We start from the raw sequence: 23,941 nt of genomic DNA, 5'->3' as shown, positions 1-23,941 counted from the left end.
TTTTTTTTTTTTTTTTTTTTTTTTTTGTCGATGGTGGAGCTTCAAGCTTGTGCAACTGGTTTGGTTAATCCGTCGGCATTATGTGCTGCAATAGACCAAGAATCCAAAGGGGAGAATATGAATGTTATTGCTCGAATGGCGGATGAGTTACACAGAGAGAGACAGAGAAATGTGAAGTTAATGGAGAGAATATCGTTTCTGGAAGCTAAATTGTTACAGGAAAGAGTTAAGGATCCTGAACTTGGTGATGAACTAGTATGATTTCTCAGTTTTAATTTCGTTGTTCTTTTTTTTTTCATTCATTTTGTTTCATGCGCTCAATGGCCATTTTCACTTCCATTTCAGGGCAGTTGTTCCAAGCGGAGAAGCTTCAAGAGGCTTAAAAGAAGCAAAGAGGAAGCAATAATGAAGGATGGAACTCAGTTTTTGTCCCCAAAAGAGGTAAATCTAGAGGATCGATTGGTTAGTTGGATGAGTATGGATGAGACACAGTTTGTGCATTATGAAAAGTTAAAGGAATGTGATAATACTGTAGATTGTGTTGATTCAGACGAAACTGATAATGAAAATAGTTATTATCATGAGGAGAGTGAAATCCCTTTTGACATCAAGGATTGGGAAACTAATGGGAATTCAAGGAGTGTCAATGGTGTTAAACAAGATATATATCATGATTCGAATTCGGAACGTATGGAGAATCAATCTGGTCCTGAAAACAAGCCAACATTTGTAGATGATCAAACAGAAACTAAAGAAACTGGAAAAAAACTAGAGCCTAAAAGTGAAAGGAACGAAACCGAAAACAGTGAACTGTATGATCGAAATCGAAACATCCTGGGATCTGGGAATGATGTAGGATTTGGAAGTGTATCATTGCAAAGAAAGCCTCCAAAGTTAGCGTTCTGTCCTAAAGAAGTGAAGGGAATTATTGAATCAGAAGCTTTGCTGCAGAGAAACGCCCAGTCTCATACCATGAGGAAAATAATAGTGTTTTCATGTCTTGGTATAAGGCATGGCTGTGAAGAGATGTATGAGTTAGACTTCAATCATTTCAGTATTATAAGGAAAGGAGAGCCATTCATTTCTCCTCAAAATCCTGGGGTAAGCAGCTCAAGATTTATTGTTGTATGTTCTGGAAATATCTTGTGTTTCGCCTCGTTACGACGTTAACTTTGTGTAAGCAGCTAAAATGTAGTTTGTTTGTTATTAGGAGCATGTGTTGTATGAGAATCCTGGTGTGAGGAGGAAGATTTTGTATCCCAACAGGCACCACCCAACACTATGTCCTGTTCAAATACTTGAAGAAGAGAAAGCAATGCGACCATTAGATGTTAACTGTCCTTCTTGTTTATTTCTCTGCATCAAATATGGTGGCAGGACGAGGAATCTTCCGCAGAACGAGTAAGATGATCATTTTGTGAGAAGAGCACCGGTGGTTGTTTGAATTTTATGTAAAACATATTGACATGAATTGCGAAATCTCACCTTGGTTGGAGAGGGGAACGAAACATTCCTTACAAGGATGTGGAAACCTCTTTCTAGTAGACGCGTTTAAAATCGTGAGGCTGACGGCGATACATAACGGGCAAAAGCGGACAATATCTACTAGCGGTGGGTTTGGGTTGATACAAATGGTATCAGAGGCAGACACCGGACAGAGTGCCAGCGAGGACGTTGGGACCCCAAGGAGGGTGGATTGTGAGATCCCACATTGGTTGGAGAGGTGGACGAAACAATCTTTATAAGGGTGTGGAAACCTTTTCCTAATAGACGTGTTTTAAAACCGTGAGGCTGACGGCGATACGTAACGAGCCAAAGCGGACAATATTTGCTAGCAATGGGCTTGAACTGTTACAAAGGTGTCAAAGCTAGACATCGAGTGGTGTGCCAGCGAGGACGTTGGGCCCCCAAGGAGGGTGGATTATGAGATCCCACGTCGGGTTGGAGAGGGGAATGAAGTCATTTCTTATAAGGGTGTGGAAACCTCTTTCTAGTAAACACATTTTAAAACCATGAGGCTGACGACGATACGTAACGGGTCAGAATGAATAATATCTATTAGCAGTAAGCTTAAATTGTTACCTGAATTAACCTAATTGACTTGAAGATTGTCACTGATTATGCACAGGTATGTGAGACAGCGAATGGGAAGAAACAAGCTCAAGTCTTTTGGGCCACTCATGTGCAGGATGGCTAGGCTAGCTAATCCTCGCAGTGGGAGCTTTTTCTTCAAAGCATTGGGCATTACCCTTCTCTTCATGGCTGGTTTTCCGGATGACCTTGTTCGCAAAGAAACCAAATACCGTAATTTGGACTTGCTTCAGAAATACTACAGGTATTGCTATTGCAATGGAAGTAGCAGGAAAAAGAACAAAGAAGCATTTTATGAACTTTCACTCATAATTTATAACTACAATGCTGCACTTCAACTATGAACTTTATTTTGCAGGACAGACAAGGATGCCGTAGGCGAGGAGCTATTTCTTGCACGCTCGACAGCCGACAGTAATGTAAGATCATATCCCCTCAACTCAGAATCTCTGAACTCATGTTCATTGAAGTGATTCAGACGCTCTGATTCTACAATTGCATCATGAATTACGACCTTGACACAATTTGTTCAACACAGGATGACAAATTTGTTCAGGAGCAGCTAGCTGGAAATACCATTTCAGCAAAATCAAGGGGGAAAAAACAAACTAGCACAAGCGAACAGCCTGGTTCTTCAGATAAAACAGCACCCCATTTGGCATCATCTTCAACAAAATTTGGATCAGTAGGGTATACTTCGATCCAAACTCGTGCTATGGCAGCATTTCAGTCACTCCCATCTCCATCTCAGACACCAATTGATAGCAACCATCCAATTTCTTCATGTGCTGTGGCCTCCTACCAAAATCAAAACCCCCTTAATTATTTCCCACCAAACGCGTTCGTTCCTCTGATGTATTGGCCGCCTCCAAACTCATTCAATCCAGGGCTCTACCCTTCAGCTTATACATATCATTCTTTTCCATATAGTGGCAATTTTATCTCCTTCAATCAGCCTCATTGCAGCTTTCCCTATAGCCCCTTCACGCCAAAAGCTATGGAAGATGCAAAGAATGAGGATCTATTAAAAGAAACAGATAGTAATTCTGACACTACTTCAAGCAGTAAAGATTAAGACACAATGACAAGCAGTATAAACGGTAACCCGTCTCCTTTATAATATACTGCTTTATTTTAAGGTTCCATATCAGTTATTCCCTTACTTTTGTCTCTCTTTGAAAGTGGGTAAGCTGATGACCAAGTTTATTTGTAGCATTTTCATTCCTTTTAATGAACTTTCACTCATTTTGATAAGTTCTTGTTTAAATCAAGATGAAAATCATCAGTTTTAGGTGTTCTTATACTTTCTTGCAGTTGATTTCCTAAATGAGAAAGCAGCCTAGCATTGATTAGGCTCTTACTGTTAGGATAAATGCTCAAAGTTTAGACATGCATCTAGAGCGGGCTTGGTTCTACTTTAGCCTATAATTCAGTGTAGCTTGTTGGCAATATTGCAGTGCTTCCTGATCTCACCCTTTGTGCCAGTCAGAGGGTTGTTCTCAGAAAGGATGGCAATGGCTCGTGAGAATTCCTTACCACGGACCCACGGACCCACTTCTGGACACTTAGTTGTTGTCCAGAACCATGGGTTTTCCACGGACCCACCATTACTAAGTGAGTCAAAAACTTGACTCCGGCCATCTCAACTGCCCAAATCATTATCCTTCAACCTCATCCTCCCTCAGTTCTCTACTCCACTTGTTTCTCACTTATTTCTTACGAACCAGAACCACCATAGCCAATGAATGAAGATAAATCTTTACCCCAACAATAACTCGAAACCTTCTTTGCAGCCCCTCTTCTCCGCCAAGCCAGACCTCAGCTCCCTCCCCGGCAGCTAAACCATGTCCTGCTCAAACCTCACAATGTTGGTGTCCCCAAAACCCACCGTCTCTGATGCATCCTCCCTTTTCAGCTCCCTTCCCAGAGCTACCCAGCTCGTTCATTATCAGTTTCCCCAGTCCACTGCGGCCTTCGGGAGCTCCGAGACCGTATCGATTCCGTCAAGAACACCCAAAAGATCACTGAAGCCATGAAGCTTGTCGCAGCAGCCAAAGTCCGCAGAGCTCAAGAAGCTGTCGTTAATGGAAGACCCTTCTCAGAGGCCTTGGTCGAGGTCCTTTACAACATCAATGAACAACTCCAAACAGAGGACATTGACACTCCTCTAACCAAAGTTAGACCCGTCAAGAAAGTCGCATTGGTTGTTGTCACCGGCGACCGCGGCCTCTGTGGTGGCTTCAACAATTCCATCATCAAGAAAGCCGAAGCCAGAATCTCGGAATTGAAGGAATTGAGTCTTGACTACACTGTAATCAGCGTTGGTAAAAAGGGTAACACTTATTTCCTCCGCCGGCCGTACATTCCGGTGGATAAATTCCTCGAAGGCGGCACTCTTCCGACAGCCAAAGAAGCTCAAGCCATAGCTGATGATATTTTTTCCTTATTTGTAAGCGAGGAAGTCGATAAAGTAGAGCTTTTATACACAAAATTCGTGTCGTTAGTCAAATCCGACCCTGTAATTCATACCCTTCTTCCTCTGTGATGTGAACGGAATCTGTGTGGATGCGGCAGAGGATGAGTTCTTCAGATGAACAACAAAGGAAGGGAAATTGACGGTGGAACGGGATTCAGTGAGGGATTTTGGAGTTCGAGCAGGACCCAGTTCAGATCTTGGATGCTTTATTGCCTCTGTATTTGAACAGCCAGATTTTGAGGTCTGCAAGAGTCGCTGGCGAGTGAGCTCGCAGCTAGGATGAGTGCTATGAGCAATGCCACGGATAATGCTTCTGAGCTGAAGAGGACTTTGTCGATTGTGTATAATAGACAACGCCAAGCTAAGATTACTGGAGAAATTTTGGAGATTGTTGCTGGTGCTAATGCATTGACTTGAAATTTTTGTTAGTTTTTTTTTTTAAAAAATTTATATATATATATATATCTCTATATTCTTGATATCCTTCAATTATGGAATCTTAGAACATATTGTAAGTCTTTGTTCGTTTCTTCGCTCCCTATCCACTCGTCGGTGATGAGAGTGCAATCGAGATTTGAATTTGTCTAATCTGGAAAATCCCCTAGTGATTGGGGAATGTAGGAGATAATGACAGTGATTTCGTCTCATTAGATAAAGAGAGTTGAGAACAAAGATGGTATTTTTCGTCCCTGTTTTGCCCTGTTCTAATACTTATATATTATTGTGATATGAAAAAAAGGGGGAAAAATAAATATTATTCTTTTTGAAATTCAATTAAAGATAAATTTTAATGAGTGGTAAATTTTATTTCCATATTTGCATTTACAATAATAGTAATTATGATTTTGTAAATAAGATGGTTAAAAAAAAAATTGTGCCTATTTAAACGTAATGTACATCTTACAAGGGTTGTTCGAGGGCACATGAATTGATCAATATCACATCCAAATGATAGTGATCCTGAAGATATATTAGAGGAAATAACATCACATCCAAATGATAGTGATCCTGTAGATATATTAGAGGAAACAACGACTTGTTTCAATGTTGTTTTTAGTTTGGGGTAATCGGAATTCACCCATAATGATAAAAATATTGGGGTAATCAGAATTAACCCATAATAATAAAAATATTTGAAAATATGATATAATTGAAATTCAAAATTTCCATCCCAAGAGGGATAAACGTCTAAAAATAGTATATAATTGATAATTAGAGATAAAAAAAAACCAATTAAAAAATATAAAAAAATTACTATTTGTGGAATAATTTGTTTTTTAAAATTAAATTCTATTTATTTAAATGACGTCAAAAAAAAAAGAAAATAATAAACAATTAACTAATTTAGTTGAAAGAAAGCACCCAGTCAGAGTGCAACAAAAAGGAGCGAAATAAAAGCAGAATATTATTCCATTTTATTTTTATATTTATTTAAGCGCGAAAATAAAATCCATCAAATCTCCACGTAATTAATAATGTGAGAGAGAGAATAATATCTTAATGACGTGGCAAGCCGTTCCAATCCAATCAGCTCACAGACCATTTCTGACCGTTGATTTAATTCACCTTTTTCCAACCAAAAATCACAGACTAACCGACCATAATCTCGAGTTTGATAATTGGTACCCGCTTCGAATGGCTTTGAGCGAAGTCACTTCCTTAATTTTTTGCTGTTTATCGGCGAAGCCTTGCATGGTGTGTGCTTATTCAAACTCTCGTCCTTTTCCTCGTATCGGGATTTTGTTTTTTTTTTCCCTTTAATTATGATTCATTTGCGCGATTCTAGAGGGAGATTGATCGGGAGTGCGATCTGAAGCTTGTTTGGATGATCGTAGTTTTTAGTTGATCGAAGAAGAAGAGTGGGAAACGGGGTGGTTGATTTGTTTCTAATGGAGGTGGCGCTTCAGGCTCATGTGTCGAGGAGTTGGAGGAGGAGGAGGGATTTCTGTGAAGCACAAGCGGGGAGTTCGAAGTTTAGACTGTTTCATGGGAATAGACCGTCGTGTACTACTACTACTACACTGGTATTTTTCACTAATTTGGATCTTGTCCGTTGTTGGTACCATTGTGTTTGTGTGTTTTGATTCTGTTTTCTGTTTCTTTGGTTGTAATGGTGCTTGATTCAAAAGAGGTTTGTATTTGTCGTTGGATCGCTTCTTTCTTGAGTGGATTCTATTCATTTTGTATCAATTTGGAGGATAGGGTGTCGCGTTTATGTAATGTTTTTTGAAAGATTTGTGGAAATGCATGATGCAATCGATGAATTTCAGTGCCACAAGAGCACAGTTCTAAGAACTTGCGCACTTTGTTAACATTACACTATTTGGAATTGGGATTGACGTACCTTATTCTGCATTTCTTGCTTTACATTTATGGCTTCAGTCTCCATTATGGTTCAGAGGACACCGTGTAGCAGGGACGTCGTTCAGAATTGTTGCCTGTGCAAATCAGTCAGGTTAATTCATGTGGTTTTCACGTTGATCTTTCGCATTTTTAATTTTCTATACATTATTTTTCATGATTAAACTGAAACTGAACCCTTGTAGATTCATCAAGGAGGAGATCTAGGAATTTGTCAACAGCAAGATTTGAAAGCTCTTCATCAAAGGGATTCAAACCCAAAGTTCCTATAGGAACAAGTATCCCTAAAAAAGATCAGAGGCGAGATGAAGAGAAAGAGGGCTCTGCAACGCTAAAATCTAGTACACACATAGAGCCCAAACAGGCAGCACTTAAGTTGAAGGTAGGGGATGAGGAGGACTTGTCTGCTACAATTTCACAAAATATTGAGAATGATGCAGAAAGTAAAATCTCTTTGACAAGCAAGGCTACGTCTGTTGTTAAAAGTACTGCACCAATAAGTATTGGTGGGTTAAGTGGGATGGACAATGGATTACAAGAGAAAGAAGAGGAGAGTGAACCAAGTGAAACAGTATCAGATGTCCTAGATAACTCTGTGAAACTCTTTGAGATGGAAAAGAAGTTAACCAAGGAAAGTTCTTTAAAATTGAAGTTGAAGATGGAAGCAAATGCGAAGAGACAGGAAATTCAGAGACTGGCTAATGAAAATCTCATAGGAGGCATTCGAGTATTTGTTTTTCCGCAAGTTGTTAAACCTGATCAAAATATAGAAGTGTTCTTTAATAGGAGTTTTTCTATTCTGAGTGAAGAGCCAGAAATTATGATCATGGGAGCATTGAATGACTGGAAGTGGAAATTTTTTACTATAAGGCTAAACAAAGCAAATCTAAGTGGGGATTGGTGGTCTTGTCAAATTCATGTTCCCAAGGAGGCTTACAATATCGACTTCGTCTTCTTTAATGGGAAAGATGTCTATGAAAATAATGATGGAAAAGATTTCTGCATATCTGTGGAAGGTGGAATGGATGCCTCTACATTTGAAGATTTCCTATTAGAGGAGAAACGTAAAGATCTAGAAAGACTTGCTAAAGAGAGGGCTGAAAGGGAAAGACAAGAACAAGAGCTAAGGCGAATAGAAGCTGAGAAGGTTGCTAGGGCAACCGACAGAGCCCAGGCGAAGGCAGAGACTGAAAAAAGAAGAGAGACGTTAAAACAGCTTTCAAAAATGGCAGTGAGGTCTGTTAGTAATGTTTGGTTCATTGAACCTGCTGAGTTTCAAGGTGAAGACTCAGTCAGGTTATACTACAATAAAAGATCAGGTCCTCTGGCTCATGCAAAAGAGCTTTGGATTCTTGGTGGGCATAATAATTGGACAGATGGATTATCCATTATTGAAATGTTTGTCTTTTCTGATATAAGGGACGATTGTGATTGGTGGTACGCTGATGGTACGTGTAAATGTCTTCTGTTCCTTTTGTCTTAACTCTTAAATTACCCTTTGGAGGTAATGGCTTTATGATGATTAATCCAAAATACTAGGCCTGAAAAATGTAGAACTCTTATTACCATCCATCTTGTTGCTTGAATTGTTTTACATGCTAGGCCTGTTTACAACAAATAACAAACCCTGTCCTGTAGAAAAAATGTAGAGGAAAGCATCAGTTTGTGCAGTGTGGTACCAGACAATTGTCATAGGTCCTTCGTAATAGATACTTTTAAAAGATCGTGACGGTCATTATAGTCAGATCATACATAGTGTGACCTTCAGCTACCAAAATGAATTTTCCGCTTGTGGTCCAGGTTGTTAATCATTATTGAATGGGGGAAGTCATAGGTCCTTCGTAATAGATACTTTTGAAAGATTCGTTATAGTCAGATCATACATAGTGTGATCTTCAGCTACCAAAATGAATTTTCCGCTTATGGTCCAGCTTGTTAATTTTTATCGAATGGGGGAAGAATGGTATACTTGCTGGTTTTCAGATCAGTATCTCCTCTAGAAAGATGTTTGTGGGGGAACGAAGAAGGCTATAAATCTATAGGCACCCTTGGTTTAAGAGAAAAACAAATGTTCATCGAGTATTCTGATCTGTTCATTTGCAGGCTAATGTTAAATTTTGTTTTTATAGTTAGTATTGAATTTCATTGCACATGCACAACTATACATTTTGCAGTAATTGTACCTGATCGAGCCATTATTCTGGATTGGGTTCTTGCTGATGGGCCACCCAATAAGGTCAATATTTATGATAACAACAAGCGTCGTGATTTCCATGCCATTGTTCCAAAAGCCATTTCGGAGGAGCTATACTGGGCTGAGGAAGAACAGTGGATTTATAGGAAACTTCAGGAAGAGAGGAGATCAAGAGAGGAGGCTGCCCATGCCAAGGTCAATTCACCAAAATATTTACACTTGACTCCATATTTGATTTCTTGTTTATTTACAGCAATAATTCTACACAGATATCTTTATAGAACACAATATTGTGTAGAAATTTTTAGGTCACCTTGAATATCTCGGTTCAATGCAGATGATATCAAGCATCCTAAATTGCTTCATTTTTTCTTTATTTCATTTATTGATTCTGTAGTTTAGTCTAGGGGGTTTTGAACCTCTTACCTCTTGGTCAAGAGTATGCTCAAGTTGACACATTCTAATTGGTTGTCGGAGAAGGTGCTTAGAATAATATTATTTAGACTTATTGCTTAACTCCCTTACTTTTTTTCTTTATTCTTTTTTCTTTGAGTACACCAGACCTCAACAAAGGAAGGAGTATATGCATAATGGTTGAATCATGCTCATATTTGTAATTCTTAGTACTTAGTAGTTTTTATTGCCTCCCTCAACTTGCAGCTACTAATTTGTGTATCTCTTTATTGTAGGCTGAAAGAACAGCTCGTATGAAATCTGAGATAAAGGAAAGAACCTTGAAAAACTTTTTATTGTCACAGAAGCACATAGTGTTTACTGATCCTGTTGATGTTCAAGCAGGAAGCACAGTGACAGTATTTTACAATCCTGCCAATACACCTCTGAATGGAAAACCTGAAGTATGGTTTAGATGTTCATTTAATCGTTGGTCCCACCGTAAGGGTCCATTGCCACCACAAAAAATGTTGCCTGCAGATGGTAGCAGCCGTGTGAAAGCCACTGGTGAGACTCCATTTCTAACACCTTTTGATCATTGGGTGAGATTAACGTGGTCTTTATTGTTTTCTAACTGGCAATTTTTTGCTGCAAATTTGATGTGGGGAGATTCTCTCTTTTCTCCTCTCTCTGTTTGTCATTTAGGAGATGCTTTAGTTTGTAGTTTCATTTGTTTCTGCAGTTAAGGTTCCAAAGGACGCATATATGATGGATTTTGTATTTTCTGAGTGGGAAGATGGTGGGACGTTTGACAATAAGAATGGCATGGATTACCATATACCTGTGGCTGGTCAGTTAGTTAAGGAGCCACCCTTGCACATTGTGCATATTGCTGTAGAAATGGCTCCTATTGCAAAGGTAAACTTTTGTCTCGAGTTGACTCATTATTCATTGGACTTATTACTTTTATTATTTTTTTAAAATGAGAAACACTTTTTGTTGAGAAAAATGAAAGAATATGTCAAGCCTTACGAAATGTTAGCCCAACAAAAGGAGTTCCCACTTTTATTAATGCAGATATTGCAAGGTAAGAGTACTCACATTTGTATCTCTTTTATTTTGTATGCTATCCAGGTTGGAGGTCTTGGTGATGTTGTGACTAGTTTATCCCGTGCTATTCAAGATTTGAACCATAATGTGGACATTGTTCTTCCTAAATATGACTGTCTGAACCTAAGCAATGTAAGCTTTATTCCCAATTAGTTCGAATCTCCTTGCTTTTTAATCTTTCTATTACTGGAATGATTTCAGCATAAGATGTTCGTCTCATTTTCTCACTTTCTATCGTGCAAAGAACACCCAATTGGTTAGAACCTTGAAATATGTGCAACCTGCTTGGTTTCATTGTAATGATTTCAGCATAAGATGTTTGCTAAGAAAACTTAATGGTGTATGCATGACTACATCCCCAGGGCTTCTAAAAGACGCACATTATGAATGCTTGAATATCAAACATTGTAAATGCTTTTTCACAATTGATCTCTCCGCAAGAGCCTTCTTGTTTTACTTAATATTCTGAGCACATTGACAATTTGACCAAAAAAAAAAAAAAAACATGTAGGTGGAAAATTTTCACCATCAGCAAAATTATTTCTGGGATGGAACAGAAATAAAAGTCTGGTTCGGCAAAGTGGAGGGGCTCTCTGTTTACTTTCTGGAGCCTCAAAATGGGTAAATATTTTGACTGTCTTTTAAATATTTAGGTTTTATGTCGTGAAGTAATCAAGATTAGGTTGTATTATTGAATTTTATTTCTGCCTTGGCTTTGATTGCTAGAGGAAATGATCATTTCATAAACCTTCTATTTTATGCTTGCACTTGGAACTTCATCTTTGCAGGATCACTTCAAAGAAATATCTAACATATTTATCCCCACTTGTTAGGCTTTTTTGGACAGGATGTATATATGGTTGTAATAATGATGGAGAGAGGTTTGGTTTCTTTTGTCATGCTGCTCTTGAATTCTTACTTCAAGGAGGATTTCACCCTGTAAGTATGCACTTAACTCGTTGTGGTTTTATCAATAAAATGTTCATTGCAAACATTGGTATGAATGTTTAGCATCCCTGCACACTTGGATTTAGTTGTCAGGTCACAAGTATTAAGTTGAAAAATGAACTTTTCTTTAGCATTACCTTATGAGAGACTGCTTAGTTAATTAGATCTTAGATTGTTATTTTCCTTCTCTCTCTAAAACATGCAAGGAAGAATACTTGGCAAATGGTTACTTTCTTAATTATGTTTTTGTCTTGGGCAGGATATTATCCATTGCCATGATTGGTCCAGTGCTCCAGTTTCTTGGTTATTCAAGGAAGAGTACATGCACTATGGCCTTACTAAAGCTCGGGTTGTCTTCACTATTCACAATTTAGAATTTGGAGCGCAGCTTATTGGGAGAGCAATGTTGTACTCGGACAAGGCTACAACTGTCAGTAATCACGTTATTAAGCAAACAATGACTTGACCTTGCATGATTTTAGATGCATTACTTGGAGTCTTGCAATTGTTTTGTAGTTTTTCTTGAATTATCATTCGAATCTTCCTGTGTTTATATCAGGTGTCTCCTACATACTCAAAGGAGGTCGCGGGAAATCCTGTCATTGCACCCCATCTTCATAAATTTCATGGCATAGTGAATGGAATTGACCCTGACATATGGGATCCATATAATGACGATTTTATTCCTGTAAGTGTGTACACTTCTCTTGGTCATTTGCAACATATACTATTACTTGGCTTTTGAAATAATCTACTATGAACCTGATTAACTGGCTTTTTCTTTGGTACTCTATCACTAATGAAGTTTATTCTGATATCTATTTATATAAAATAATCAGGTACCTTACACTTCAGAGAATGTTATTGAGGGAAAGACAGCTGCTAAGGAAGCATTAAGACAGAGACTTGGCCTAAGTAGGTTTGATCTGCCTTTAGTAGGAATCATCACTCGCCTAACTCATCAAAAGGGAATCCATCTCATCAAGCATGCCATCTGGCGAACTCTCGATCGGGGTGGACAGGTATCTTACCATGTTGCTTCCTTGTTTTGCTTGAAATTACAGTTTGGTTCCTTAGTTTTTACAGCTAATATTTGATTTTTATTCCAATGGGCTGCTCTACTAAGAAATGTTACGAGGATTGGCTCCTCCTGGATGTTGTAGCTAATGAGATATTATGCTATGACAGGTTGTGTTGCTTGGTTCAGCTCCTGATCCACGCATTCAAAATGATTTTGTGAATTTGGCAAATGAGTTGCATTCATCTTACCCTGACCGTGCTCGCCTTTGTCTTACTTACGACGAGCCTCTTTCACACCTTGTATGTCAATGCAGAACTCAATACAGTAGTTCTTCCAGTTTTGTTACTAACGCATCTAATCAATAATTGCAGATATATGCTGGTGCAGATCTGATGCTGGTCCCTTCAATTTTTGAGCCGTGTGGTCTAACTCAGCTCACCGCTATGAGATATGGTTCAGTACCTGTTGTGCGAAAAACTGGAGGTTTGTGCAACATGTGCATTTAAATTTCATATTTTTATCATCATTATTATGTAATAATCGAGAGAAAACCATGTCTGAGTAACACCTACCTTAAGATCCAGAGTTAGAATCTTTAGAACCCACAATTAATTATACACTAAATTTTCTGTGTATTATGTAGGACTTCATGATACTGTGTTTGACGTGGATCATGATAAAGAAAGAGCACAAGCAGCAGGCCTTGAAACAAATGGGTTCAATTTTGAAGGAGCAGATCCATCTGGCGTTGATTATGCTCTAAATAGGTCAGTTAACATGAACCCTGATGAGTGAGTTTTCTTCTTCACTACAAGTTTTCTTCCGGTCATATCTTTTCTTCATACTGGCCATCCGGGAATTCCATGGAAAGTTGAATAAAAGTGACAAACTCTACTCCGTTACTCCTGTTAATTGATTACGATCTGTTCTTTATCTGGTTAGAACACGGGTCGAATGTTTAGGGTGGTTGGTACCATCTAACGTTTTAGCATTGCATATTGCTCATTGGTTCTGATTGAGTTGGTAGCAGTTCTACAATCATCATGCTCCTCCCATGATTCTATACACAATTTATATTGAACAAAGTTTGTTTTCATTTCAGGGCAATCTCTGCATGGTATAACGATCGAAGCTGGTTTGATTCATTATGCCAGAGAGTGATGGATCAAGACTGGTCTTGGAACCGGCCTTCTCTCGACTACTTGGAGCTTTACCATGCAGCCCGGAAATGAGAAACGGTGATAAACAATCGAAAAGGGGAGCGGGGAGCGGGGAGTGCGGAGTGCGATATCAGTGTCGATCTGACTCGAACTCGACGTCCTGTACAGGTTTTGTTATAATTCTGGCTTCATTTCCCTTAGTTATTAGGCCAAGGAATCTATGGTGGCACAAGCTTTAGAGTTCAATAATTGATTCATCTTTCTTTACAATGCAAGCATGCTTCAGCTTTTATAGATATGAATGTACGTTCTGATGTTCCAATAAATGGAATCTGATAATAAGATCCAAGTGGTTTATGCAGTCACTTGTTGTTCACCACTGAAAATGCTCACTAGTTTTTTAGTCTTGTTACTATACTGGTTGAAGTTGCTTCTGCTGGGACAGCCATTGAAGTGGTGGAAATGATAGTTTTTAGACCTGACTGTGAGGTGCTCAATAAACCTTTTTTTGTTTTTTTTTGTTTTTTTTTGGAAGATGGCAATTTATTTTCACATTTAAATTTAAAAACACATGCCAATTTCTAAAAACCGTTGTTGAAAATAAATTTATAAGCAAAGTCCACTTTCATCGACCAATAATTAACTTGCTTTTATGTAAAGAAATTATAGTATTCATGTACTTCCTGTTCTATGTGTTCAAACTATATCGTGCTTCTTGGTCAATGGTTTGGAAAAAAATTGCCCCAACATAACAATTGACACTTCTCTTGGCCAATAGGCATACGGGTGAGGCTGGTAAGCCAACCACGATGATCTTCTTCACGATATCAACCCTTGTGATAGTTGAGTCTAGATTGCTGCTAATTGACTCGTTGGAAGTAAAAATCAGAAAATTGTGTGGTACTAATGTATATTTTGAATTTAGCCAAGTTTCACCATACTATATGAAAGAAAATCAGAAAGATCAAAGTGAGTATAATTTTGAACAATCGTGAGGAGAATAAAGCATTTCTTAAATGAGTGTAGAAATCTCTCTCTAACAGACGCGTTTTACAACTGAGTCTAACGATGATATGTAACGAAGCACAAATTCAACTACACAAATTTGCAAGATCTTCATGAAATCTCTTAAGAAAAAGTACTACGTTGTCTTGTTCCTCAACCAACAGCTGCTCCCTCCACGTCCGACGTTGGGCAACTTTGAAGAAGAAACCAAGAAACTAGCTTCAGAGACAGCCACGTCTCTCTGTAAAACTAGCTCTTTCTCTCTGTAAAAAAAGAAAAAACAGAACTTTTACAGCGGATCGAGCACATTTACTGCTGACTTTGTTCGAGGATAAGGTTACAGAAATCTGAAATCAGTGAAGTTCTGTCAGAATCAAACCCATCACTTACTTATTTCTCTCATCTTGTTTCATCTAACTGCTACAACCAAGGCTTTAATTACAGCTTAAATTTTGTTCTTCAAAGGAAACAGAGCATCAAATGCTCTGTTTCCATGATTTGTTCTGTCACCATTCACTGTGTCTCCTCTATAATGGCTTTTCCTGTTCAGTAAAATTTGTGATCTTGAAACTAAGATTCTATACTATCCCCCATCACTTTCTTTTGCTTTCTCTGTTCTTTAAATTTTTCTTTGAGTTTAAAGGAAAACCCATCTCTGATCCCTCTGTTTTCCCTCTGGGCTCTGTTTTTGTCGTCTCCTTTAAAGCTCTGAGCTTCGTTGGAGATTTTCAGACCAACCCAGATCCCTTTAGCGTTTCCTTTTACCCTGTTCTTCATTTTTTTACAGCTACCCTGCCATTTTCCTCGTGATTTTTGGAATTATGGACAAAACCCAGAACTCTTGAAAGAACCTCTGTTTTTTTGTTTTGCTGTACTGAGTACTTTACAACAAAACCGAGGGTGGAATTCTAGAATCTACCGTGTTTTTCTTTTCGGTTTCCTGGATGAGTAATCACTAGAGCTATTTACTTACTGGGTCGAAGTTATTTCACCTTTTTCATAATCCATATACCAATGGCGAATTGGAGCTCTGTTCTGAGAAAAAGCTATGGCGTCAGTGAAGATTTGGAAGAAGAAGATGTTTGGAGTTCTGTTGAGAGTAATGACGAATCGTCTAATTTCATCACTAGAAAAACCAATGATTACTCGACTTGGCGACTTCCATCTGCTCCAAAAATGATACCGAAATCCATTTCGACAAGGACCCACGAAACCCAGATGACGGATAATCGATCCTCTGCTCCGGTGGTCATTCCAGATTGGTCCAAAATTTACGGCAAGATGGACTTTTCCGCTGAAAAACCCGACGACGGAGACCAAGAAGACGTCGACGGTGAAGAAGATGACGACATGGTGCCTCCTCATGAATGGATTGCTCAGAAATTAGCCAGGAGCCGAATCTCGTCGTGCTCTGTTTTTGAAGGGGTTGGAAGAACTCTCAAAGGGAGAGATTTAAGCAAAGTTCGAAACGCCGTTCTGTCAAAGACTGGTTTTCTAGAGTGATGTTTAGAGAACTAAAAAGGGCAGAGACGAATATGATCGTTTTGTTCTGTGTTTTTTTTGTTGATTTCCGCCATTGTTATGGTCTGTCAGAGCTTAGAACAGAGTTTCTAGCAAGAACTCGATGGGAGAAGTTCTTGTTAGTTGTTCATGGCTTAGATGTCTTTCATTTTACATGGCTAAGTGGTTTCTTATTTACGGAGCACTCTCATATCTGATAGCATCCCCACCTGTGTAGTTCTTCCACTCTTTTCCCTCCATGAAGAACAAGGGGAAGAAAGGGCACTTTTTTGAATCAAATTCAATCTTAGTTTTATTTTACCTTCAAGCATAGCTTACGGTTTTAAAACGAGTCTACTAGAGAGAGGTTCGTTCACCTCTTCAACCAATGTAGAATCTCACCGTCCACCCCACTTATAGGCGCAGCGCTTGACATATCTCCTAGTGTCTGGCTCAGGAGAGACTCGTTCACCTCTCCAACCGATGTGGGATCTCACAATTCACCCTGCGTAGCGTCATCGCTAGTACATCGTCCGGTGTCTGGCTCGGGAGAGGTTCGTTCATCTCTCTAACCTATGTGGGATCTCACAATCCACTCTACTTGGAGGCGCATCGTCCTCACTGACACATCGTCTAATGTCGGGTTTTGATACCGGTTGTGACAGTCCAAGCTTCCACACCTTTATAAAAAATATTTCATTTTTTTCGAATCGATGTTGGATCTCGCGAACAAAATTTTACATGAACTCAGCCATCTCAAAAAGTGCATACTTTTTCTTGTTTATCCACATTGCTCAGCAAACAAATCACCAGCTCTAAAAACAGCATTAGTGTTCAATGTTTGGTCGTAAAAGGCTAAAAGCTGTTTACCTTTGTCTTATAAGGTTGTGGGAAACGAGTATCTGTGAGATATGGCATCGGCATCAAACCCATCAAATCAAATATCACATCCTTTAACAGTGCCACAACAAAGAAGAAGAACAATCATTTTAAGGGAAAGTTTGAAAGAGAATATTTGATAGCGGTGTGCCACTGTTAAAGGAGGGAGTGGATCGGAGGATCCCACATCGATTAGAGAAGAGAGCGAGTGTCAGCGATGAGGCTGAGCCCTCGAATGGAGTGGATGGTGAGATGTCACATCAGTTGGAGAGGAGAACAAGACATTTTTTTTAAGGGTGTGAAAATCTCTCCCGACAAATGCGTTTTAAAAATTATGAAGAGAAGTACGAGAGAGGTAGCCAAGACAATATCTAGTAGCGGGACCAAGCCATATCTTATTTCTATATTCTATGTGTCTGTCTCTTTATTCTGTCTTTTGATGCAAAGCCTTAAAAGGAAGGTTGATCTTGGCTAGATTTTTGATATTGCATCCACATGGATTCAGATATGATGCTGAAAGAACACTCATTGTGATAGATCAAAGCCTTGGGGAAAATGTGCTGCTGTGTTGCTCTTGTCATTGTCGTCTACACCTCAAAGAATCTGGAAAACGGAATCCAAATCCAACCAAATATTTGCTGTTTTTAATGTAACATCCAACCCCACCCCAAGTCGGTTTTGGCCCATTACATAAACCTGTTAGCCTCACAGTTTTAAAATACATTCATTAGGAAGAGGTTTCTACGCTCTTAATAAGCCAACGTGGGATCTCACAATCCACCTGCTTATGGGTCAACATCCTCGTTGGCGCATCGCTTGAAACAACAACAAAGTGGTTGGTTCACCCTATTAGTTAGAGTAGCTGGAGTTATTCTGTATAAGCTCAAGCCCACCGCTAGTAGATATTATCTTTCTTAGACTTTTCCTTTCGGGCTTCTCTAAAACAAAGTGGTTGGCTTTAAAGTGCATTTGTTAGGGAGATGTTTCCACAAACTTATAAAGCCGATGTGAGATCTCACAATCCAACCCCTTATGGGTCAGCATCCTCATTCGCACACCGCTTGAAACAACAACAAAGTGGTTGGCTCGGCCCATTGGTTAGGGTTGTTGGAGTCATTCTGTAACAGCCAAGCCCACTACTAGTAGATATTGTCTTTCTTTGACTTTCCCTTTCAAGCTTCTCTTCAAGGTTTTTAAAACCTGTCTGCTAGGGAGAGATTTTCACACCCTAATAAAAAAAATACTTCATTCCCTTCTCTCACCAATATGGAATCTCATGTATTCTTTTGCCAGTCCATTCCAAGTAGGAAGTTGGGTCATGGGCTGTGGGCAAAGGACCAGTATCCACGGTCCTTAGAGTTGGAGCAAATCGTATGAGACCAATAACGATACGTAACCGATCAAAACAGACAATATCCAGTAACAACTTTGGTTAAATTTAGTAGATTTAGAAAGCATAAACCAGCAACTTTTACTCCATTTTCTTTGTCCCCTCTGTTGGTGGACTCTTTCGAGGGGATTAAGGTTGCTTGGTCTGGAAAAGTTCTGTAAGAGCTGAGCTTGGAGATTTGTAGTATTCATGGATTCAAGAACAACCATTTTCAGCGAGGTAAAGGAGGAGTGTTCTACAACGGACAGTTTTTATTTTCATTTATTTTAAAACGGTTCAAAGTTTCAAAAATTAATGGTATTCAGTTCTACTAATTAAAACTTATTAAAATGCTCCATGTTCTAGCTCTCAGACATAAGCTAAATTCACTTTCAGCTCTAAGCCATAGCCATTTAGATATCAAGAATTTCATTTGCTTGTTCTTAAGCAGCCCAGGTCCGACCCTTTCGACGTTGTTCTCCTCATCGTTACGTTACTGCTAAGAGCAGCTAAGAGCAAATTTAGGTGAAGAAGGCAACCAAAAATGTCTATGAAGAACAAAGTTGGAGGAACTGGCTTGGATTTTGCTTCAAGATATGTGTTATTAAAGAAGTGGGCCTTTTTCCTTTGTTTTGTGTGCTTTTCTGCTGCCATGCTTTTTACAAATAGGTACTCTTTAATTGCTTCATCTGCTTGATGAACTGGTCTTTACACCCTATTGATCTGCTGTTGTTAAGAATATCGTTCTGTATTCGATTCTAACTCGATCGAGATTGCGTTCGATTCGTTTGTTCGTTCGTTCGAACTTTAACTTTGTCAGGATGGGGATAGTGCCCATGGCTAATGGTGTTGCACTGAAGTCTACAATCTCCCATCAAAGAATGGAGTTAAAATCTGAGTCTTATGATCCAGAATTTGTGAGTGATTCATTTTCTTAATGAAACTAAAGTTTTTTCATCACCGTCCCACGTCGGTTGGGGAGGAGAACGAAACACCCTTTATAAGGGTGTGGAAACCTTTCCCTAACAGACGTGTTTTAAAAACGGGAAACCCAGAAGGGAAAGTCCAAAGAAGATAATATTTGCTAGCGGTGGCTTGGGCCATTACAAATGGTATTAGAGCTAGCACCGGACAATTTGCCAGCGAGGAGGTTATTCCCCAAAAGGGGTAGATACGAGGCGGTGTGCCAGTAAGAACGCTGGGCTCCGAGGAGGGTGGATTTGGTAGGGGTCTCACATCGATTGGAGAAAGGAACGAGTGCCAGCAAGGACGCTGGGCCTTGAACGGTTGAGGAGGAGAACAAAACACCCTTTATAAGGGTGTGGAAACCTTTCTCTAGCAGACACGTTTTAAAAAACCTTGAGGGAAAGCTCGAAAGGAAAAGTTCAAAAAGGACAATATCTACTAGCGGTGGCTTGAGCCGTTACAAATGGTATCAGAGCCAGACACCAGACAATGTGCCAGCGAGGAGGCTGTTCCCCAAAAGGGGTAGACACGAGGCGGTGTGCCAATAAAAACGCTGGGCTCCGAAGGGGGTGGATTTGGTAGGGGTCCCACGTCGATTAGAGAAAGGAACGAGTGCCAGCGAGGACGTTGGGCCCTGAAGGGGGTGGATTGTGAGATCCCACATTAGTTGGGGAGGAGAACAAAACACCCTTTATAAAGGTGTAGAAACCTTTCCCTACTAGACGCGTTTTAAAAATTTATGTTCTTGATTTGTGATGAACTTTTCTACCTTGTTTGTACTTTATCAAGGCGAAAACTAAGGCATTTGGTGCAAGGCCAGAAGAGTTTTCAAGGTCTCAGCTTAGTATTCAGTAAGTAAAACGCTGATGTTTGAATCAAATTGAATTTACTTTCTTAAGATGTCACAAAAATGAGTGTTCTAAGACCAAATTTTCTGCTAAAACATTACCTGCAGGACACTTGCTAAGAACATCATAGATCTGGAGAAGAAACTTGCAGCTGTAACGATTAGTCACACATCTGCATCAAATGATTCGACTTCGAAAAGAAAATATTTAGTGGTTGTAGGAATTAATACAGCTTTTACGAGTCGAAAACGAAGAGATTCGGTTCGTGCAACATGGTTGCCACAAGGTCTGCTACGTCACAAGTCCTGAGTTCTTCCTTTGGTTGCTTAATTTGGTAGTGATGTTCATAATGTGTTCATATTAGGTGAGAAAAGAAAGAAGTTGGAGGAAGAGAAAGGCATAATCATTCGTTTCGTTATCGGTCGAAGGTAAACGAAGAACACGAATTTCGTTCTTGTTAAGTTGTATACTACTATGATGAATTGATATCAACTATTACTTTATGTTGGTTGATAGCGCAAATCCTGGTAGTAAACTCAACAAGATGCTTGATGATGAGGAGCGTGAACATGGAGACTTCCTTAGGCTGGTAATACCATCAAGCCATCAACATTGCTACTATTGCTACTATTGCTACTATTGTTCTTGTTTCGATCCTATATTAATTGGAGAGGAGAACGAAACGTTCCTTATAAAGATGTGGAAATCTTTCCCTAATAGATGCGTTTTAAAAGCCTTGAGGGGAAGCTCGAAATAGAAAGCCTGAAGAGAACAATATCTGGTAGCGGTATGCTTGGGTTGTTACAAATGGTATCAGAGCTAGACACTGGGCGGTGTGCTAGCGAGGATACTGGGTTTCCAAGGGGTGGATTGTGAGATCCCACATTGGTTGGAGAGGAGAACGAAACATCCCTTATAAGGTGTGGAAACCTCTTCTTAACATACGCGTTTTAAAAGTCTTGAGGGGAAGCCCAAAATGGAAAGCCTGAAAAGAACCATATTTGTTAGCGGTGGGCTTGAGCTGTTACAAACAATATCAGAGCTAGACACTGGACAGTGTGCTAACGAGGACGCTAGGCCCTAAAGGGGGTGGATTGTGAGATCCCACATTGGTTAGAGAGGAAAAACTTAGAAGGGAAACTCGAAATGAAAAGTCCAAAGAGGATAATATATGTTAGCAGTGGGCTTGGGCGGTGACATTTAGTTCTTATTGAAGAGAACAATGAAAGATCCGAACGTGATACTTGATGTTCATATCTTATAAGCAGAATCATGTTGAGGGTTACCTCGAGTTATCGGCCAAGACGAAGACTTACTTTGCTACAGCTGTTTCATTGTGGGATGCCGAGTTTTACGTCAAAGTCGACGATGACATCCATGTGAACTTAGGTGAGTTATCAGTAAGAAGTTCTCATGTTTCTTCAAATATTTAAGGTTATATCCTTTCATCTACCACAGCTGCGCTCGGAACGACCTTGGTTCGACATCGGAATAAACCTCGGGTTTACATTGGTTGTATGAAGTCCGGACCCGTCCTCTCCAAGAAGTAAGAGTAACTTGTTCGTTTAAGATATGAAAACAAACATTCTTACCATTGGATCTGCTGTTTTGATACAGGGGAGTAAAGTATCACGAACCGGAGTATTTGAGATTCGGCGATGAGGGGAATAAATATTTCCGTCATGCTACGGGACAGTTATACGGAATCTCGAAAGATTTAGCTACTTACATCTTACAAAACCAGTTAAGTTCTTATAAAATCGTTTCGAAGTAGCTTCGCTCGTGATTAAACGACTCGAACTGATTCATTCTTTCAGGGATGTGCTGCACAAGTATGCCAATGAAGATGTTTCATTGGGTTCTTGGTTTGTTGGTTTAGATGTGGAGCAAGTGGATGACAAGAAACTATGTTGTAGCACCCCACCTGGTAAGTTCTTTAACCTCCGATCCCAACTTAGTTGGAGAGAGGAAATTTCTCCTTCATAGACGCGTTTTAAAATCTTGAGGAGAAGCCCAAAAAAGACAATATCTACTAGTGGTGGGCTTAAACTGGTACAAATAGTATCAGAGTCAAGTTACTGGACGGTGCGAGGCATTGGTGGGAGTAGGGCTAGACCCTCTCCATTTGCTAGCAATGGGCTTGGGCTGTTACAAATGGTATCAGAGTCAATCACGAGATGATGTGCTCGCGAAGACTTTGGGTCCCTAAGGGAGGTGGATTGTGAGATACCACATCTGCTGGTGTAACAGCCCACGCCCACCGCTAGCACACATTGTTCACTTTAGTCCGTTATATTAAATGAGCGTTTTTTTAGATTTAGCAAGTAATGGTGGTTTTGTTTGTGTAGATTGTGAGAGAAAAGCTTTGGGAGGTGAAGTTTGTGTGGCTTCATTTGATTGGAGATGCAGTGGGATATGCAACTCAGTGGAAAGGATGAGTGAAGTTCACCAAAAGTGTGCCGAAAATGAGACTTCTTTATGGAGTTCAAGCTTTTGAATCATGTTGAAATTGGTCTGATATAGGTTTAGATTCATATGTTAACAGCTTTGTAGGGAAGAGATATACCTTTACTTCATAATGTATTGTTCGAGCCATTAGATATTAGAATTCTCGAGAGCTTTCATGTTCGTATTTGTGATGTAATGTGATAAGTAAGTAATCAAAATGTTACTCGATTCAAATTCATATCGCGAATCTGTACATTTGTAAGTATCTCTCTCGATCTCGAATTGAGACTCACCCTTTTGGTAGAGGCTAAGGGGAACTTGTCCCCCCGATCTCTTTCGGAAAAGAAGATGGCTCATCTCGCTCAAATGTTTACCAATTGAGAACGTGAAAGTGCTTTTTGCTTGAATTCATATTGTGAATTTGTACATTCTAAAGAATTAGAAGAGGGGATCTCTCTCGATCTTGAATTGAGACTCACCTCCTTGGGAGAGGCTCAGGAGAACCTGTCTCTCGATCTCTTTTGGAAAACAAGGCGGCTCATCTCGCTCAACTGTTTACTGCTCCCAGAGTGCGAAAGTGCTTCTTGCTTGAATTCTCATGTTAGGGTCCGTTTGCTGCGGTATTAATACTAACTATTTAATGGAAAAACTATTTAGCGGGACTCTGTATTTTCATGCTCTTAAACTAAATTAACTTTACAATTTCATTTTTGTTAAATTAGTGAGTTTTAAGTAAAAAATTGAAAAGAAGTCAAATTAATGTTTTATTTATTTATTTTCTTTGTTTTTTTAACAATAAATAAATATATACAATAGTATCCAAAGGACTAGGCATCAAGGGGTGGTGGCGCAGTTGGCTAGCGCGTAGGTCTCATAGCTTCGAGTTATCCTGAGGTCGAGAGTTCGAGCCTCTCTCACCCCAATTCTCTTTTGTACTAATTTGGAAGAAGTAGTCATGTGGGGCTTCTTTTGGGCCTGTAGTGGGCTTTGCTCTAGAAAGCCCACCCAAAGCCTTTTATCACCTTTTCTTAACAATATGTCGTTTGTCATCTTCCTTTAATTGTAAGTTTAGTTGTTTTTGGGCCGGGCTACTTTATATAATGTTGGGCCTGGGTTAAGAATTTGGGCTCTATAATTGGGTCTGAAAAGAGTGGGCCTAGTACCGATTTAAA

At 39.4% G+C, this 23,941-nt stretch overlaps 4 protein-coding genes, 1 non-coding gene and 1 pseudogene across 8 annotated transcripts in view; all 6 read left to right on the top strand.

Annotated features, from left to right (window-relative positions):
- Positions 1–3,654, top strand: part of LOC111456794 — a 3,957-nt gene extending 303 nt beyond the window's left edge. The window contains exons 1-7 of one of the 3 annotated variants that reach the window (XM_023098790.1): positions 1–255; positions 346–1,101; positions 1,211–1,401; positions 2,129–2,335; positions 2,450–2,510; positions 2,630–3,191; positions 3,549–3,654. The exon at positions 1–255 is cut by the window's left edge and continues 303 nt beyond it. In XM_023098790.1, coding sequence (XP_022954558.1) covers positions 31–255; positions 346–1,101; positions 1,211–1,401; positions 2,129–2,335; positions 2,450–2,510; positions 2,630–3,166 — 1,977 coding nt within the window. In that variant the 5' untranslated portion in view covers positions 1–30 and the 3' untranslated portion in view covers positions 3,167–3,191; positions 3,549–3,654. Of the gene's footprint in view, positions 256–345; positions 1,102–1,210; positions 1,402–2,128; positions 2,336–2,449; positions 2,511–2,629; positions 3,192–3,405; positions 3,515–3,548 lie in introns of those variants that run through there. The other 2 variants (XM_023098791.1, XM_023098789.1) reach the window with 2 other exon arrangements.
- Positions 1,610–23,007, top strand: LOC111456795 (probable beta-1,3-galactosyltransferase 2). The gene is made up of 13 exons (XM_023098792.1): positions 1,610–1,621; positions 18,584–18,747; positions 18,959–19,176; positions 19,328–19,424; positions 20,263–20,324; positions 20,429–20,607; positions 20,686–20,749; positions 20,838–20,910; positions 21,590–21,710; positions 21,780–21,867; positions 21,939–22,064; positions 22,139–22,248; positions 22,670–23,007. The coding sequence occupies exons 3-13, from the start codon at positions 19,052–19,054 to the stop codon at positions 22,816–22,818; spliced, it is 1,194 nt and encodes a 397-aa protein (XP_022954560.1). The 5' UTR covers positions 1,610–1,621; positions 18,584–18,747; positions 18,959–19,051; the 3' UTR covers positions 22,819–23,007.
- Positions 3,936–23,688, top strand: LOC111456796 (annotated as a pseudogene).
- On the top strand, positions 6,164–14,133 carry LOC111456793 (starch synthase 3, chloroplastic/amyloplastic-like). Of its 2 annotated transcripts, XM_023098788.1 has the most exons (17): positions 6,164–6,262; positions 6,354–6,591; positions 6,950–7,022; positions 7,114–8,376; positions 9,103–9,317; positions 9,812–10,082; positions 10,258–10,433; positions 10,650–10,757; positions 11,137–11,246; positions 11,459–11,564; positions 11,833–12,003; positions 12,133–12,261; positions 12,413–12,595; positions 12,762–12,893; positions 12,966–13,077; positions 13,238–13,361; positions 13,697–14,133. In XM_023098788.1, exons 2-17 carry the CDS (start codon positions 6,457–6,459, stop codon positions 13,824–13,826), a joined length of 3,438 nt encoding a protein of 1,145 aa, XP_022954556.1. In that variant the 5' UTR covers positions 6,164–6,262; positions 6,354–6,456; the 3' UTR covers positions 13,827–14,133. The 2 variants fall into 2 exon arrangements, with proteins under 2 accessions (XP_022954556.1, XP_022954555.1); XM_023098787.1 differs by having other exon boundaries at positions 6,199–6,591.
- LOC111456797 lies at positions 14,878–16,472 on the top strand. Its single transcript, XM_023098794.1, has one exon. The coding sequence runs from the start codon at positions 15,774–15,776 to the stop codon at positions 16,260–16,262; it is 489 nt and encodes a 162-aa protein (XP_022954562.1). The 5' UTR covers positions 14,878–15,773; the 3' UTR covers positions 16,263–16,472.
- On the top strand, positions 23,608–23,691 carry TRNAM-CAU. Its single transcript is given in 2 exon segments — positions 23,608–23,645; positions 23,656–23,691. It is a non-coding gene; the product is annotated as a tRNA-Met (tRNA).
- Positions 23,692–23,941: the final 250 nt, after the last annotated feature.

This window comes from Cucurbita moschata, unplaced genomic scaffold (genome assembly GCF_002738365.1).
Source record: "Cucurbita moschata cultivar Rifu unplaced genomic scaffold, Cmos_1.0 Cmo_Scf00019, whole genome shotgun sequence".
NCBI lineage: Eukaryota > Viridiplantae > Streptophyta > Magnoliopsida > Cucurbitales > Cucurbitaceae > Cucurbita > Cucurbita moschata.
This window is presented reverse-complemented; position numbering and strand designations above follow the sequence as displayed.